The sequence below is a fragment of the Cololabis saira genome, chromosome 9, assembly GCF_033807715.1.
Source record: "Cololabis saira isolate AMF1-May2022 chromosome 9, fColSai1.1, whole genome shotgun sequence".
NCBI classification, from domain to species: Eukaryota; Metazoa; Chordata; class Actinopteri; order Beloniformes; family Belonidae; genus Cololabis; species Cololabis saira.
In genome coordinates, this window is record NC_084595.1 from 19,288,479 (window position 1) to 19,307,932 (window position 19,454).

The window sequence follows — 19,454 nt, forward strand, 5'->3', positions numbered from 1 at the left end:
GAGCGGAGCTATTGTAGACTCAATAATGTTTAGTTTGATGAGTGGAGGACTAATGGACCCAAATGTAGGAAAGGTGGAGCAGACAAAAGCCCTCTTCCCTTAAACGGAAAAAAGAAAAATATACAACAGAGAACAGATAGAGGCGGATCGAAAAGGAAAGGTCAAGAAAAAGTGCAAGAAAAAAACCAAACTTCCCTCTGAAACCAGAAGAACCCAACAAAACATCTGACATCACAACAGAAGTTCCTCTAACGTGGTTTTACAGAGTCACATGGGCCTCTGAAACGTAATAAAGGAGGTCTAGAGCAGAAAACGAGGAGTGCTGCTGCACAGGAGGCATCACCAGGAGCCGGCTCCAACATTTAAAGTACGACAGGCTGCCGAAAAGTTAAACACAATTTATAATTTATCTCCATCCATCCATTTCTATACCCATTTCATCCTTTGCAGAGTCACAGGGTTATAGTTTATCTGTTAACCTAATATGAGAACACGCCATGGAAGCACTGAAAGATAACCAACAACATTAATCACTGCCTGGACAAAGACTAAGTGAAGAATGAGGCGTTGAAAACCTCACGTTAAATTTAGTTTAGCTCCTGTTTCAGGCTCTTCTGCAGAGATGAATCTCATAAATGTGGAGTTTTACGCCTTAACAACTAATTTGGGGTCAATCAGGATAACACAGGTCATCGTGGAAATCCAAAGCGGTGTGAATATATGATTTGAGTTTGACTGTCACAGATTAAATCTCTCTGGAGAGTTAATGAACTTTTTAATCAAATGAAATATGTTTTCTCATTGCAAAAGGTGTAAACTATTTCACTATGAGGAAATATTCCTACTTGCTCCTTTCATGTGTCACCTTCATTTATGTGTCACCTTCATGAATTCTGCATTTACAACCTTTTATAGTTTAGGTGTCGTTCTGTTTTTGGTAAGAAAATAATCTCTTGGTGACGTGTTTTGATAAATAGGTGTCAGGTGTCGACCGCTGCAGCTCATCCCTCACCATCTCCTTTCTCCTGCTCCCTGCAGCCAGATCTTAGCGCTGCGGTTGCAACCCACCGGTACCTGACCTCACCCCCACCTGGTTCGGCATCGGAGTAGTTGACGGATCACTCTGCTCCACTCATGTCCTGGTTATCCCCTGGCCAGGTGTGCCTCACCTATCTATCTGCCTGTCTTTCCAGAAGAAAGAAAGAAAGAAAGAAAGAAAGAAAGAAAGAAAGAAAGAAAGAAAGAAAGAAAGAAAGAAAGAAAGAAAGAAAGAAAGAAAGAAAGAAAGAAAGAAAGAAAGAAAGAAAGAAAGACTGTTTAACTCCTCCTGATCTCAGTCACACACACTCACACACTCACCTCTGCCACAACTGGACTATATTTTATTTTGCACTTTATATGCTATATTTTAACCTTTTATTTCACGGTTATTTTAATATTAATGTGCTTTTATTGTCTGAGTGGAAGTGTGGTTGTTTTTTATGTTGTGATGAGCTGTTTTTTATGTTGTGATGAGCTGCTGGATAGTTGAATATCCCTTCAGGGATGAATAAAGTTCTATCTATCGATCTATTTATCTATGAAAGAGAGAAAGAAAGAAAGACAAACAGAAAGAAAGACAGAAAAAAGAAAGGACATAAAGAAAGAAAGACAGACAGAAAAAAGTTTGACTGTCCGAGACAGACAAAAAAGTCCATCTGTCTGTCTGTCTCTCCAGAAGAAAGAAAGAAAGAAAGAAAGAAAGAAAGAAAGAAAGAAAGAAAGAAAGAAAGAAAGAAAGAAAGAAAGAAAGAAAGAACACACAACTGGACTATATTTTATTTTGCACTTTATATGCTATTTTTTAACCTTTTATTTCACGTTTATTTTAATATTAATGTGCTTTTATTGTCTGAGTGAAAGTGTGGTTGTTTTTTATGTGATGGGAGCTGCTGGACAGTTGAATTTCCCTTCGGGGATGAATAAAGTTCTATCTATCGATCTATCTATCTATGAAAGAGAGAAAGAAAGACAGACATAAAGAGACAGAAAAAAGAAAGAAAGAAAGAGACAGAAAGAAAGAAAGAAAGAAAGAAAGAAAGAAAGAAAGAAAGAAAGAAAGAAAGAAAGAAAGAAAGAGATGATATAACTAAAACAGGGCAGGAAGAGCTGGTAGAGATGTGTTAGTTGTTTGTATAGTTTCTTGGTTCCTGACAGTACTCGAGTTGTAAAAAAAAATCAGGGGGGATGGTGGATTTTATCATATGGGGACAGATAATTTGTACTGATTACAAGTAATATAATAGATTACAAATAATAGCAGTGACCAAAACACCTGCAGAAATACTGCAGGAATGACATAGCAGCAGTTAAATGCAGCCTTCTGTAAGCTTTAAATACCCACTGGGCTTACATCAAATACATTAAAACACAAAAATAAAAAACAGTTTTCTGAACTTATCAATATGACTCTGTCCTTCACGGGATAAGTAAAATGGATCACTGCAAAAACTCAAAATCTTAACAAGAATATTTGTCTTATTTCTAGTTAAAATGTCTCATTTTAGTAAAAAAAATCTCAATTACACTTAAAACAAGACTCATCACTGGATAAAAAAACAATTTTCACCTGTTTCAAGTAGATTTTCACTTAAAATAAGTAGAAAAATCTGCCAGTGGAACAAGATTTTATTGCTTGTAATGAGAAGATAAATCTTGTCCCACTGGCAGATTTTTCTACTTATTTCAAGTGAAAATTTACTTGAAACAGGTGAAAATTGTCATATAAGTTATTTTTATAGTGTTTCTGGTGATGACTCTAAATGTTGAAATAGCAGTAAAACCACATTCATTGATGAAATAACATAAGGGATGGAAAGGGGGGATGACAGTTTTACAGGGGGGATGATTTGGACTGTTTTTATTTCAGGGGGGATGCCACCCCCCCTCATCCCCCCTCAACTCCAGTATTGGTTCCTTCATCCCCCGCTGCCCTGCTCCTTCCCTCCGACAGATGTCAGCTTTGTGCTGCAGATGTTCGGGAGCAGCGAGCAGGAAGCTCGGCGGGACCGGAGGACTGGACCGGACTCAGGACGGGACTGGAGCACCGGACTGGACCAGCCTGGATCGGATCCTTCAGTCGGATGTGAGTCGCCGGCAGCAGGATGGTCGGGACCAGGACGCCGTGACCAGCTCTGGACTTAACCCGACACGCATGGATGTCTGCGCGGGGCCGCGCACCGCCCTGACCCGCCCGCAGCACCGCGACAGTAGGTCTTGGGGTTCGGTGGGGGGGCCGGGGTTCGGGACTGCGGGTCCGGCTGGCTAGCACGGCTAGCCGCCTAGCAGCAGCTCAGCGGGGCTGGTGTCGGTGCAGCGGTTCTGAGCGGTTCGGCCTCTCTCCTCCGCTCAACCCCAACCACGGGCTTTATTTACGGCCCCGTGTTCGGGACAGACCAGGCGCAGCTCTGCGCAGCTCGGCGCAGCTAGCCCGAGGCTAGCCCGAGGCTAGCCCGATTCTAACCCGACTAGCCCCGACTGTAGCGACTCTATCCACTGTGGATGTTTAGTAGACGCTAGCCGATCAGCTGGGGCTAGCAGAGCGGGCACGCGCTTGTGCGTGTTTACTGCGCGTGCCCGCTCTGCTAGGGCACAAACATGTATGTAAACAATCACGGGGGGGGGGTTCTGTCTTTATATTTCTGTCTTGTTTCTGTCTTTCTATTTCTTTCTGTCTTTCTTTCTGTCTTTTTCTATTTCTTTCTGACTTTCTTTCTATTTATTTCTTTCTGTCTGTCTTTCTATTTCTTTCTGTCTTTTTCTTTCTGTCTTTCTATTTCTTTCTGTCTGTCTTTCTATTTCTTTCTGTCTTTCTATTTCTTTCTGTCTATTTCTTTCTGTCTTTCTATTTCTTTCTGTCTTTTTCTTTCTGTCTTTCTATTTCTTTCTGTCTTTCTGTTTTTCTGTCTTTTTTCTGTTTTTCTGTCTTTCTTTCTGTCTTTCTATTTCTTTCTGTCTTTCTGTTTTTCTGTCTTTTTTCTGTCTTTTTGTATTTCTTTCTGTCTTTCTCTTTCTTTCTGTCTGTCTATGTCTTTCCATTTCTTTCTGTTTTTCTGTCTTTCTTTCTGTCTTTCTATTTCTTTCTGTCTGTCTTTCTGTTTTTCTGTCTTTCTTTCTGTCTTTTTCTATTTCTTTCTGTCTTTTTCTCTCTGTCTTTCTTTCTGTCTTTTTGTATTTCTGTCTTTCTTTTTCTTTCTGTCTTTCTTTCTGTTTTTCTGTCTTTTTCTGTCTTTTTCTATTTCTTTCTGTCGTTCTTTCTGTCTTTCCATTTCTTTCTGTCTTTCTGTCTTTCTTTCCGTCTTTCTTTCTGTCTTTCTGTCTGTGTTTCTATTTCTTTCTGTCCGTCTTTCTGTCTTTCTACTTCCCGTTACCGTGTCGTGGCTCAGCAGATCGGCTAGTCTGGCCTGTGACAGCGACGGTCGGCAGGTGTGACCTGTAACCCCTGGACCTGGTTCTGGTTCTGGTTCTGGTTCTGGTCTGGGTCCAGCAGCTGTGAGCAGAGTTCTGGTCCGGCCGGTGGGTCTGGGCCAGCTGAGGACAGAGGGGCCGCTGCGGTTGTTGTTGTTGTGCTCTTGCAGGGTTGTTTACCTCGTCCTTCAGCAGATACACGCACGTCACAATCTTTTTGTCACTTAACTGTGTCTTTAGTGGTGATTTACGAGCTGGGATCCGGAGGTCATCAGCCCGCAGACGACTGCAGCGATTCACGTCCAGGCGGGAGACGCTGCACTCGCCCTAAACCACCTTATCACAAGACACACTCAATCAAATGTTTCTTTGTGTTTGTAAAGGTCATCCAGCGCAGAAAACCCACTGAAGACGTTGCAGAAACTACTAAGACCTGTCCAAAACGTTATTAAAACTTGGAAAGAAATCATCATTGATCGGAGATCATTAACCAACTTTGACTGTCATGTTTGTGTTTGGCTGTTATGGCCCCTATAAAACTAAATAAAGATAAATAATAAAGTTCCTGAGCTGTCGCAGAGAAAAGACTGTTTCACAAGAGCATCAAATCTAACTTTTTGAGCGGTTAATTCCCGTGTTTTGTTTACTGTCAGCTTATGCTGATGATGCAATCAAACGTCCACCTGTATGAGGTCGTAGCCTACGAGTGCGTAGCGTTCCTGACGTACCTGTGGGAGCCGTTAGTGCTGGATAATACATCAGAGCATTATGAGCATCACAATATCAACATGCACAATGTCTCTATCTCAGTTAATGGTTTCCAATTTCTAAATGTCACATAATTACACTCTAAATATTGATATGGTATTTGACCAATCAGATGGAGAGTTGCTTGCCTAAATGCGTCTCCACGGTGACTAGTGTCTGAGATGCTGAGGCACGTAGACGTTGTTGTGATGATAGAAAATCCTAAAATGATCGAGGGACGGTCTTGTCATCCATCTCAGTTAGTTCATTGCCGGTATTACAGTTGTTTCCATCTGTACCAGGAATAATACATTTACTTTTTCTCAGACTCGTTTGGACCTTGGTGACCAACTGATGGTGGTCTGTTTATTTGAATGAGAAACAACTGCAGCTTTCAGGCCACGTCTACGTGCTGGGTTTAGCTCGACTTCACGCTCTAGCTCAGTTGCAGTCAGACTAGCGCTTACATGTACTACTGTCATTTTTTTTTACTAATTTTAGAAATTTTACACTTACAGGGGCCCTCTGGTGCACAATTTGCATTGTCTCCTCGTTTTTGCGACGTTTTTTTTTCCGAGCACTCTAGCATCCTCCCACAGACCAGAAACACGCACGTTCTACTCATTTGTGATTCTGAAATGTCCCTGGATGCGAGTGTTCATGGATGATTGTCTCTTTCGTCTCTGCAGGGCCCTGTGATGGGCTGCCAGCCTGTCCGGGGTGTACTCTGGCATTTTTGCTTAGACATTATCGGCTCTTATTAGTGGCTCTTTTTTTTTTCTTTTCGCTTTTGTGGGATGCTTTTTTGTTTGTGCTCGCTAAACATGAAGCTATGCTATTTTTTTTTTATCGTCTATTTTCTTTTGTTTACTTATTTTTGCTGAAGACTCACGACATCCTGTCATCATGAGAGAACAAACTTCTGGGGCTTGAACCCACTCCTCCAGACCCAAGCCTACCTCTGTAGCCACTAGACTACCACCCCCATACATGTTTAGTAAAACTACGTTTTTTTTTGTTAATTTCTGTTCTCATTATGCAGCAATTTTGACGTTTGAAGCTACCTCAGTGTGTAGAGCGAAATGTGTTTCACCTGGACATTGAAATCGTGACAAATAATGAATTAAGATGGACAGCAAGGTAACGTTTGGGCATCACTCATGCCTGGCATGCATCAGTTACTCTTCACTGACGTGCATCACTGACTCGCTGGAAAGTCACTTACAAAATCCATCCATTTTCTGTGCTCGCTTCATCCCCTTTAAGGAGATGGGAGGGGCTGCAGCCTGTCCCAGCCGACGCTGGGCGAGAGGCAGAGTACAGCCCGGACAGGCTGGCAGCCCATCACAGCTCTGCAGAGACTAAAGACTCAAGAGACAATGATCCATGCACACTCGCATCTAGGGACACTTCAGGATCGCAAATGAGTGGAACGTGCGTGTTTTTGGTCTGTGGGAGGATGCTGGAGCACTCGGAGAAAACCCAGGCAGAAGCTCGGCGGGAAACCTTCTGGGCGTGCGATCGGAGGCCTCCATCAGCAGGGTAAAACCTCTGGGACAAGACCAGAGAGACGGGGGATCTACTCCTTGGTCTTTTCAATCACTGAGTCTCAGAATTTATGATTCTTGCTGTTTTCTAACTGCCAGTAAATAATAGTAATAATGATAAAATGTAGGTGAGTATGGAGAGCAAGATAAACAGGAAATCAGTGGCGTAGCATCATGGTGGTAGGCCCTGGTGCAAATATTATTTTTTGTGCCCCCACCCCTACCCTGAACAAAAGCACACACACTATGAAGACCTCCTATCGTCGCCATGTACCGTTGTGACTGGCCACTCAGGGGACGTCAGAGGAAGTCTCCTGGCCCCCCGGCGGCCGGGTCAATGTTGTTTCATTTATGGAGGTAGCTGGTAGGCTATACTCCGGCCTTTTCCTCGGTTGCAGTAAAAAAAAACGTGTTTAATTTTGTCATTTTTGCTTTGACATCATCCTGGCTCGCCAAACATGGGGCTACGCTATTTTTATCGTCTTATTTTCTTTTGTTTACTTTTTTTGCTGAAAACTCACGACATCGTGTCATCCTGCACTTAACATGACAGACAAGTAGACTGTTAAGGTGATTGGACTATTCCATTCACAAAAACAGACGGCGTCTGGGCCCCGGTGCAGCTGCACCGGTTGCGCTGCCGATATTTACACCTGTGCACGATATGAGCTGAGATGCTTTTTTATTTGCTGTGTTTGCATCAGGGCTGGGGATCGATTCAAATGTCAAGAATCGATTCGATTCCGATTCTTAAGATTCAGAATCAATTATCAAGATTTGATTCGATTCCGATATTGATTTGGGTTAGTGTTATTAAAACTGTTTTAAGCTGTTGCATTATGACTGTGTAGTTGTGCAACATATGAATACTAGTATTATATTGAGATTCAACAGCAAGTATTGGCAGCTAATGACGACTGTGACGACCAATCAGCTCCCAGAATGCTGATAGAACTGCTTTCAGAAACATCGTGTGGGGCAGAATTATCAAACAGATCCAGGGCAGCAAACAGAAGCCGTATGAAATCGGTTTTATTTTTTACCACATTCCGTTTATATTTTTTCAATTTTGGTCTTTTTCGGTTTTACATTTTTGAGTATTTGGTTTTTAGCATTTTATGCAAATTTAACCCCAAGACAGTATATAAAGTAATGAAAAATAGACAATTTATGCAATTATAACCTTTTATTATCGTGTCCAACAAAACATTCCTTTTTTGGGCATAAACAAAAAATGCCAAAAGTTGTAATGTAATGAGGAAAAAGAAAAAAAATAGACAAAAAAAAATTGATCTTTAGGCATACTAAAGACAAACAATTTTTAGGAATTAATATGAGAATCGATTTAGAATCGAACATCAGGGTTCCCTGCCTCACGGCGTTAACTGCCACACCGCCGCGATGAACTCACAACAGTGTGAAGAGAACTCAATGTGTCGGGACTACACAACTATGCAGCCTTAAGAGAACCACTTATCAGTGATGCTAATTAGGCTCGCTAGGTTTCCATTAGCGGGGGCTCTTTTTAGGGGCTGCAGTGTTGATCCATGTCTTTGCAACCAGGAACGGCCCTGGAAAAGAGGCCTTCATGAACCTCTCAGTGGCAAAAGAACAAACAAGCGTGAGAAACATTTCTCTCTTCCATGTTGGCGTGTTTCTTCTTGTCTTTCTTCTTTTGTTGTGTTATTCTTTTATGCTGTTGGCCATTTGTGGAAAAAAAAACGACGGCCGAAGGGGCTGAGGAGGGGGTCGGCCCTGTGACAGGATCCCGTCTCGAACCCCCACTATTAGAAACCCGGCTATTGAGGAGGTCTGGGCTCGGCAACATCATGTCCCCCAAAAAAAGAATCTGTTGACAACGTTAATATACTGAAAACCAATCTTGTGTTAGATTAGTTTTTCTTCTTCCCCGACTGCACAGACATATTGCAGGATACCAGGGTTTATAGGACTGGTATTGTGTGTGCACCTCACTTAAATTCAGTATAATTTCACTCAAGTATTTGCCAACCTAGATCCTCCATACGAACCAGCTTCATCCTCCAACAGTCCCAAAGATGTCAATTTTTTTCCTCAACTGGTTCTTCTAAATTGTCTCCTAAGTGTGAATGTGTGTGATGTGTGATCAGATAAAGCAGACACAGCAAATAAATGCATATATATTTAGATCGAAGTCCACAACGTGAAAGTCAAAGAAGAGGCCTGTGCAGACTGAGAAAAAAAAAACCACCAGCAAAATGCAGCTGAAGCGCCAACATGTCGAGATGTGTTTATGCAGCCCGACACCTTTTTTGGTAACTCATGATCATTTGAGTCTAATCTCATATGAAAAGTTGATTAGCCGAAGGGGTTTTGTTGACGCGAGGGTTGCACTTGCAATTTGCACATTCCTGCCTATGCTAAACTCAATTTCTGAATGCAACTCTACGCTGAAATTGAATTTATTCCTGCACAGAGAGCCGGGTGTAGAAGGACAACGGAGTCCCTGTGTGGTTCTACTGGTAGCGGCAGGCTCTCATTTCTTGATCCAAATGTTTTCATGTATGAGCTCTTCCAGTTGTAAAAAAAGTTAAGTGAGCAAATCAGTTAGTTCAGTGCATTCATTCAGAAGGAAAACTGGTATGAGGAGCCGAGTAAACAGTGACAGTGGTTTCTGCAGAGCGGAGCTCTCGGATAAAGCCAGAAACATTCAGTACACATAAGGTCTGAAGGGGTTCTTATCCAGACTGCATGTTCCAGATGTTTCCACAGATGTTCAACAGGATGTATATCCGGGCACTTATAGTAGTCCAGTGTTTGGTTCTGAGTGGTTCTTGGCTGGTTCTAGTTGTGTGTTTTGGGTCTTTATCCTCTTGGAGGACCTGAGACCAATCTTTCTGACTCCGGGCAGCACATTTGTCTCCAGAACGTCTTGATGGTCTTGAGGTGTCGTTGGACCTGCACAGATTCAAGACACATGGTACCAGATGCAGCAAAGCACCTCCAGAACAGAACCGGGCCTCCTCCATGTTTCACAGCAGATCCAGTCTTCTTCTCTTTTGAAGGACTGATTTTTACATCTGTGGACACGGAGATGATGCGACTTGTCCAAAAGCTCCAGTTTTGTTTCATCCGTCCAGAGGACGTTCTCCCAGAAGCTTTGTGGGTTGTTAATATGCATTTAGACAAAGTCCAGTCTGGTTTTTTTATAATTTCTTTTCAACAGTGGAGGAGTCCTCGGTGGTCCACTTTGGCTCAAACACTGATGGATGATGGGATCTGACACTGATGGACTTTGACCTTGACTCTCTTTTGAAGCTGCTCCGGCTCTTTAGTTACTCTTTAGTTTATTTCAGTGATAGTTGTGTTTTTTTTCTCCCTCTTTTTAATGGAAAGCTTCCAACAAATTTGTGCAAGCTTATATCTTAAACTAGTTGGGAAATAAAACTGCATCAGTAATATCTGACATTTAGTTTCCCTTCTTTTTTGTTTAGCGGTGCCTCCGTGGAAAACTTTGATCTCTCTGCGAGTACTTGAAACCAGTGAGAAGTTGCTTGGGTCATGCACCAACTGTGGCCTTGGGGAAGGTCTTCCATTCTTCTGCTTTACAGGAATTGTAACTTGAAGCTTTTTTTTGCAGTTCAGTTGGGTTTTCTCCGCAGGGGTTGAATAGAGGGTTGGTTTGACTCCCATGCTTAGTAGATTTATCACTCCCTCGTCTAAAAATGCCCCCAAACAACTATTTTTCTTGTCAGGATTTTTCTGCACGTCTTGTGAATCTCAGCATTTTCTGCAGGTTGTTGTGCAATTTCCAAATCTTTACCAGATATATATATATATATATATATATATATATATATATATATATATATATATATCATGATCAACAATGAAATTGCTATCAAAACCCTGTTAAATTGCACCCAGGCCTGGAGATGCTGCGGGTAGCAATCTTACACTCTTAAAGAGTTTTAGTTCAAGCATCTCTGGGAGTTTGATTAGATGGTAGGGAGTATAAACTCTTGTTAGCGACTGAAACAGCGGTTTTGAGTGAGAAGCAACTCTGCATTTGCAGGATATGGCAGTTAGTTTTAGGTCTTGGGGTGACTGGATTATATCTATATCTAAGATGTCTATTTTTTGTCCCATATGCGCCGGACTAAAATTACCTCAGACCACCTGAAATCACACCCGACATCTGTATTTAGTTCCCTGCATTGGTGCTGCAGTGAAGTTTATGTTTATGTTTATGTTTATTAAGGATCCCCATTAGCCGACGCACAAACGCCAGGCTAGTCTTCCTGGGGTCCTATTTAAAAGTACAATATAAACAACAATATACAATAACATACAATTCCAGTTACAAAACATACACAGATCCAATTGCAATTAAAAAGAGAAGAAAAGAAGAAAAAGAAAAGAATAAATCACAGTTCCCAAAATGATAACATAACACTATTAACTCTCCAATCTAAAAAATGACTTAACGTGTTTTTTGAATGATTTCTTGTTCGGAATGCTCCTAATATTTAAAGGAAGAGTGTTCCAGTCTATGTTTTACGGTGATTTACAGACATTGATCCCATGACGTTGAGGTGTTGCATTTTTATTAAACAATTACTTTTTTACACAAAATTTGAGTATTTGAAACACATCTGACCAGAGACTCAAGAGTTCGAGTCTAAACACCAGGGAGGCTTTGAGCACGGTGAAAGATAAAGACACCATCCCCGCGTGATGCAGTGTCTTCATCCCTTTTTCGTTCTTCTGCTGATCTGGATGTCTTGTTTCATGAGTTTCTGTGTGAAACTTAATATTGATTTACTTCCATGGTAAAGTACATTTTATGTGAGTTGGAGTTGATGAATGTTGAGCATCGGTCATTCGGCCCGACTTGAAAACGATCAACGAGAAACAGCGGCAAGATATTTGAAAACAAAGAAGAACAAATCAAAGGCCGGTCTTTCACAATAATGATTTCCATCTGAGATCACCCTTTTGTCTTTTTTGAGCTTTTGTGTGGGGAAGTGCTCTGTTTTCTGCGGTTTGAGTCTTTTTTGTTATGTTAGGTGTTATGGGGGTATCCGCAGTCAAATCCGGTGTATAACGCAACACAAGGTCAACGCTGGGTTCCCTCTCAGGGCGAGCGCTCTCATGCTCAGAGTAAAGCGCCTCACGAAGGAAGAGCAGCATGTGCTTTGTATGTGTGGTGGTGTGTGACTGTCGGACAGCAGGATTGACCAGTTTCCATGTGTCCTGAGAAGCAGCGTGCTTCAGAAACCAGGAGAGCATCATTACTAATTGGCCCTCAGGGGAACGGGCTGCACATCACGACAGCGGGCACAGATATCATACGTGGGTTTTTGTGCTCTTTTACATTTTATCTCCTTTTTTTTCCTCATCTTACCAGAAACATTTACTGATTATTCACTAGTCCAAATGTGCACATCTCAAAATAACCCCGTTCTCATTGAGTAAAATTCCCTCAAAACTGCAGCACCCAGGCATTTTAAGGCCCGGCTAGTTTTATATTTACCTCTCTAATAGGAAATAAAAGTGCTGACCGTAACAGGAAGTTGGTTATAGACGGGGTTAAGTCAGATGCAGAATAATGGCAGTAGTTTCCTGTAATTATTTATTACAGGAAACTACTGCCATTGATTTATTACATTGTAAAATTTTCAGGCCACTTTTTTGATATTAAAAAGAGTATAAAATGTAGCATTTCTTTCTAAGATACAAGATATTTCATCTCGCATACAGAGGTCAGTTCAGGCCGTCTCTTTACCGCGTGAGTGGAAAAGTGAAAAATTACTCAATAGTAGGAAGTAATCCAAGAAAGTAGCAGTAAAAAGTAGTCCAACGCAAATTATTACTCGGCTACTGCAAATAATTTTCCATTATTGAGCCCCTGTGGCTGAAGTGTAGTGGTTATGAGGGAAATTAAATACTCTTCCTCATCAGTGGCGGTAGATAGCACTCTAATGACTTTTGTTACTTTAAGACAGCAGTGATGTGCAAAAGAGGTGGTGGTGATTTAAATCTGTGGACAGCCTACTGTGTGCTGCCGAATACACAACTAAAAGTTGTGTTATGCCTCACAAAGGCAGAAAGTCTGATAAATAGATTACAGACTTATTGCTGTTATAATAATACTTTTACCACCGTTATGTGAATCACTAGGGTTTCATCCAATGATGACCCATTTGACGCCCAGTACTAAGTCCTTATGATTGACTGCATAGAAATAACTGGTGACATCACTCGTAGATGACCCGTCGGGCAAACCCAATGGAGGGTATGTATTGATGTCACTTCCCCACTGGACCACGTCCCCTTACTCGCACTGAGTGGCAAAACACATCCAGCAAAAATGGCTGCAACTAGTAGGGGAAACTGTGGAAAAGATGGGATAACAGCCGATTATTGGCTTAAATTAAAGTCAGTTGGACTTGACAGTGACCCATACAGTTACCTGAAGAACAAGTGGTCCATGGACATTAATATTTGGCCACGAATCGAGTTTCCTGATATTTATATGTACTTAATTTCTACGCCGGGGAAATACACGAAGCAAAGCTTGAAGACATACAAAAGTCTTGACGCTTGGTCCTACTTCAAGGCAGGATTTGTTGGAGAAATTAAAGTGATGAGGACACCGAACTTTATGATTTGACCGTTTAACGTTAGCTACCCAAAAATCCAACATTACCTGATACAAAATGGGAACCCCAAATCCAAGTTTTGGTGCCTGGAATCCAGTTATTTCTGCGAATTGCAGCGATCCATTTGTCTCTCTTAAAGGTATTGTGACATGAAAAACACATTTTTCTTGATTTTTTGTGTTTTGTTGGGTGTCTTGACATCAATTACACCCAAAAAACAACGAACTTTTAACATTCAGTGTATTGTGTGCTTTCTGGGATTTTCCGCATAAATGTGCAAAAACGGCGCATCTGGTTTGCTGGCGGGTCGTTACGTATAAACCCGCTAAATCACCGCCCCCTCCACCCAGCTCCCTGCCTCCTCTCCTCTCCAGCGCACCATAAAGGCTGATTTATGGTTCCGCGTTACACCGACGCAGAGCCTACGGCGCAGGGTTACGCGGCCACGCGCACCATACGCTGAACCCTACGGCGTAGGCTCTGCGTCGATTTAACGCGGAACCATAAATCAGGCTTAACACAGAGCTGTTTAGAGCCTCTTCTGTTCTAATCACCGGAGGAAAACTGCTAAGAAGACCCGCGGCCACTGACTGGACTTAAGATAAGGAGACACTGCTGCTTGCATGCCTTTATTTTTATGATTGTTTGCTGTGGTTCGCCGTGCTGCTTTTCCGTGCATGCTTCGCCTGTCGCTCCCGGCTTAACTCTCCGACGCCGCTGTGAGCGTATGGCTGGGTTGGAGGAGGTTTGGAGGAGGAGCGGCGCAATGATTGACAGGAAAGGGGGAAATGGAAGCGTTTTTCACGGCGCAAAAAAACACTGTCATAAAAAGCCAGGAATGGAGTACTAGAGTGAAGTTTTTCTTGTTACACTCTTTTAGACACATTTGAGGGATGTTGGCCAAAACTTTTAATAGTGTTAAAAGCATGTTAAAAATGATGTCACAATACCTTTAAGCTTATTTTTCAGCAATCTGTAAAACGATAACTCCGATTTCTTGCTAAATCTATGAGTACAGTCGATCCCACAACAGCTCTTTCCCATTTTAGATGTTTTCGAGTGCTCAAACTGAAAGTCTACGCTGCCATTCAGTGGGCGTAACCCGCTGTGAAGTCGCATCTGTGACGTCATGCGCATTCCCTCTATTGACTGCAGGTCCCAGCAGACTTTCAAATGGAAGGATCCTAAAACGATCCACTGTGGCTCCGTGCTCCTTCGGCCTGTCCACGCCGGAGGAGCTGCAAGAGAACCTTTGGTTAGTTTCAAATGTTCTCCGCTGAGTTGGGTTCCTCCCCCGGACCCTTCCAGACCAACCCGCGGCCAGTTACAGCCGTCTATTAGTAAAATTAACAACACATTCCACTCATTTTAACGTAAAGGTCAACGTTTGGAGCCAGTCCCCAGTGGTCAGCAGGGGAACTGCAGCTTTTTCTTATTACCAGGGTGGCTTCAGGCTGGGGAGCTGGAAGGTTGGCGCTTGAATGTGTCCCTGAATCTCAGTGAAAAAGCAGCTTGAACCTGGTGAACCTGAATGTTCATGTCGAGGGCCAGAATGTCACAAGTTTCGCTCCCCCCCGCTCTTGTGTAAATGGTACGTTCCTCTCTGTGTTAATGGACATGGCCACACACCTCCCCCCCTTCCTTTCCCTCTAAAGCCTTTTACACCCCACCCGGTGTCAGGGGGTATCAGCTGTGCCAGTCCCGGCAGACCACACACACACTCGCACATACAAACACACACACACAATATGCTGGCTGGCGAACAAAGCCACTGGCACTGCCAATGCAGACGGTTCCTGCCTCTGCGCTTCACCCAGCCTCCTCTCTCTCTTCTCGCGCTGCTGAGCGGGGAAGGCATGACACTACTGCTGTCGCCCGTACTCATCGTTAACCACAGTTTTGAGGGGGAGCTGACTCGTATTTTGGTGTATGTCGGATTATTTTTGTCCCTCCTGGTGCCGATGAACTGAAATGCTGGCGGAGCGTAGAGAGAATAGCAGGTAGGGAAAAATCAGAGCTTGGTTGCTGCTGAGCTCGTCTCCGTGGCGACGAGGGGTTTGTTTACCGTTTCCTTATTTAGGACCGTTGTCAGGCTGTTTTTACAGGTTGGTAAACGACAAAGCTTTGATTCCTGTCATTATCAGCATCGAGCAGTTTCTGTGAGGATGCAGGAGATGCTCAGATAAAATACCCTCCTGCTTCTAGTGGCTTCATCTGCTGGACAGAAAATAGGCAAAGGCTCAAACATGATGGAATTAAAGAATCTCTTTATTTGGCTTGGATTTAGATTTAGATTTTTTCTTTGATTTGCTAGAATTTTTCTTTTTTTTACAGAATTTAGTCCATTGAATGGGAACTAAAGCGGAATATGCTTCCAGGATAAATGTCCAATTTGTGAATATTTTATATTGCAAAGTTACTTAAATGTACATCTTACTTGTTGAATGTCTCCATTACGAAAACAGATCGGACGAGCGTTTAAAGACACTGAATCACACCTCTGACACAACCAGTAGAGCAGAAAAAACAACGTAGATTATTTCCCTCTTTCAAAGTGATGTTTGAAGATGTTTCGGTTTTCAGCCTGTGTATCATTGAACAATCTCTCCGTGAAGTCACCCTTAGGTTTTTTGAAGCTTTTTACTGGTACTGCAAGTGCGCCGTGTTTCAGAAACTAGGCGGAACCATCGGACCTGGGTAGCCAACGGACCACGCACGCACCATCGGTCAATCGCAGTTAACGGATTTAGCTTGGCTTAGCTCATGTTAACCTATGATGCTAATTAATATTCCTTTACAATCACTGCAATCAAATCTGTCCAACCATCATCATCATCATTTCAAGTCTCACTATGGAAACAACATCTGAAACGAGAGCAGTCAGAGCTGAAATGAGGACCAGCAGAGCTCGAAACTCCACCTGCCGCTCGTAGCACATCACGCCGCCTGATATCCTGTAGAGCAGACTTCCACTTGGAAAGATCCTGACATGACCCTCCGCCAGCTGGTTCATGCCAGAGGAGCCGCAAAGGTTCTTGCAAACATTTGCAGCCTACCGTTTCAAATGTCATTTCATCGCTTAGCGCACGCCGCCAGCCAGTTAGTTTAGCACCAACCCATACAGTCACGGTGGTCTGCTAGTAAAACCAACACAATACAAATTATCTTAAAAAAATTGAATTCTTTCGCTCTGTTAGGTCATTATTCACAGCCCAGAAGTCAGAACAACGCTAATAAAAGCGGTGACATTCATGTCAGATCTTAGTTTAAGTTAATGAGCATTGTAATGAGGTTATATTTGTCACACATTAAAGTTTTTTTCTATTTGTTTTAAATAAAACCATGTTGCTGGAATAATTTATTTGCGTCTGCATTGGCAATTTACTGGCATTAATTGTATTCATTTATATATAATATTGTCGTAGTCATTTTTACTCACCACATTGCACGTCTCGTGCTTTCCTAAGATCGTGCAGCCCTAAAACATTTTAGTCAATTTTATTGAATTAAAAGCCCTGAAAAATTTCAGTTTGAAGCAATGTGATATTCTTGCATTATTTAAGCTGTAATTCTGACAATTTCTATTAAAATTGATTAAATCCAGAAATTTTAACCTGGGTACTTTAAAAGATAGAATCAGAATCAGAAAGAAGTTTATTGCCAAGTAGTTTAACACACACAAGGAATTTGTTGTGGTGATTGGTGTAATACAAAAGAACAAATAATATTAAAAGAAAAAATGTACAACATGTTGGTTTTAAAGTGCCAGAGTAATGAGTCTAAAAAAAGATAAAAGCATCATAAGTTTATTTTCAACTTTTAATACTTTTAAATTTAATAAAACCACAAGGATACAAATATCCAAGTGTCCTGTAATTGATTCAACATCCGTATTTAATGATATGTGGTTATGCTAATAAGCTGCTTGGAGCCAGAGACTCGGTGGTTTAGTTTTTAATTAAAACTGTAATATGTAGAAATACTTTATTTTTCCACTGATCCAAATCATTTCTGAATTATGCTGTCATATTTGTCCTGATCCCCAAACGTCAGACAAAAACAGATCAAACTGAGCCGTGCTACAGAAATTAAAATCTGGATTGAATGCCGTTACTAATTATACTACATAATAGGTTCCAGAGGAAGAATTTAATTACTCGCAATCAAAATGCATCAGCGTTTAGCTCTGGGTCGCTCTGAATTCACCACTCTGCAGCGTTGCCTTTTTCACTTTCTCCAAATTAGCATTTTGTTGAAAAAGACTGCTTTATTTAACTTCTGTCAAGCCTTTTTTTTGTTTTCTCCGTGGAGCTCCCCCAGCTTCCACCCACCCCTGCAAACTGTCAGACAAGAGACGGTTCAGAGATTACGTCACTTTCTCCAGAGAAACAAGCCACACAAGCTTCTGAGGAGTTGGTGTTTTCCAGGACGCCGGGTGCCTTCATCTCCCAGGAGTTGCTGCTAACTCTGCGAGACGTTCATTGAAGCTGGCGTCCACTTAAAGGGAATGCTTTGATAAAAAAACAAAATAAATAACACTTGAGGGCCGAGAAAGCAAGCTCGGTTTCCCGCTGCATAGCAGCCGACATTCCATCAATGCCACTGACTCATTTTCTTTCCTTCAGCCAACACAAGACGTAGTTGATGGAGTTTTTTCCAAAATAACACAGTTTTTATGCTTGTAGAAAAGTCATTCTTAAAAACGTTTAAATCTTGTTTGCTGTGATTTGGTAATCGTGTGACGGAAGAGCCGTAGATTCCTAAGCACCAAGCCTGCCTAGTTAAACTAGTCTGGCTCCTCTGGACTGGACTTTGATTTCCGGAGGGGGGGGGGGGGGGGGGTGACACATTATTGATTAGGCATGCGACCAGAGAAACGATGCATATGACGGCAGTCATGTTGGCTGTTTTGCTCTTAAACCCTGTTAAACCCTTTCCTGTGGCGATTGGTTCAGTGTGTTCTGCACCGGTGGCCGTGAACGGGAGGGGGACCAAACCCATTACAGTTAATGGGTTTGGTTGACCAGGCAGTAATAATGATACCTCTTTTTTTTTTTTTTCTCTGCTTGCCTTGTGAGCACATGCTTGGCTGTCTGAGGGAATGACAACCACACTTAGTCTGCCTTCAGAGTTGGCAAATGTTAAGATTACACAAATTGCTCTTCTGTAATCTGGAGTCCTGACATCGTTTTGTTGTTCACATTTCCAGGACTATTGTTTCTCAGTCCATCCTTCCTTCTTTCTTGTAATCTCCGACTTCATCAAATGTACTTGCAGACCATGTTTCTGATCCAAATGTTTCAGATGAGTTGTGTTCACCTGAGAGACCCCCCCACCAAGTAGTTCCTGTAGGCCGATCTGAATACCTCACCTTCCACAAAAACGCTCTTCATCCCATAAATGGTTCCTGAAGGCCAGTTCTGAAAGGCAGATCCTAGTAATGAGTGACGCACGTCAATGATCCGGGCCCTGACAAACTACCCAGAACCCCCTGCTAATGAAAACGCACCTACCAGGTGGTTGATCGCCGATGGTGAGTCAGACACCACATGATCTAAAACCAATCACTCAAACATATCAAGAAAACAGACGTGCCAATATTTGGCTCATTATCAGTCGCCCATTAGCAATGAGTCTTTAAGTTGTTCACATATAATGACCACAGTTTTTTCTCAAATATTATCTCTTAATAACGACAACGGAACTGTAAACCCTCGGCTCCAGTTTAACTGTTTTACCAACCGTATTAAAATGTCCCGCCGTGACAAACTCAAGGCCCATTTGAATCCTTCTGTCCTTTTTGCGTCCCAAAAATGATCTTAAACATCTTGGGACAAGGTTTTCACACAGGCAGTCGCTATAGAGGGAATGCGCATGACGTCACAGATGCGACTTCACAGCGGGTTACGCCCACTGAGTGGCAGAAAGACTGAGTGACAGCGTAGACTTTCCGTTTGAGCAACTCGAAAACATCTAAAATGGGAAAGAGCTGTTTTGCGATCGACTGTACTCATAGATTTAGCAAGAAATCAGAGTTATTGTTTTACAGACTGCCGAAAAATAAGCTTAA

General features: G+C 42.2%; 1 protein-coding gene across 5 annotated transcripts in view; it reads left to right on the forward strand.

The window, feature by feature from the left end:
* The first annotated feature begins 3,080 nt into the window (after positions 1-3,080).
* Positions 3,081-19,454, forward strand: part of wdfy3 (WD repeat and FYVE domain containing 3) — a 118,304-nt gene continuing 101,930 nt past the window's right edge. For 4 of the 5 annotated variants that reach the window (XM_061730678.1, XM_061730680.1, XM_061730679.1 and 1 more), the window contains exon 1: positions 15,268-15,384. In XM_061730678.1, coding sequence (XP_061586662.1) covers positions 15,356-15,384 — 29 coding nt within the window. In that variant the 5' untranslated portion in view covers positions 15,268-15,355. Of the gene's footprint in view, positions 3,249-15,267; positions 15,385-19,454 lie in introns of those variants that run through there. The other variant, XM_061730681.1, reaches the window with a different exon arrangement.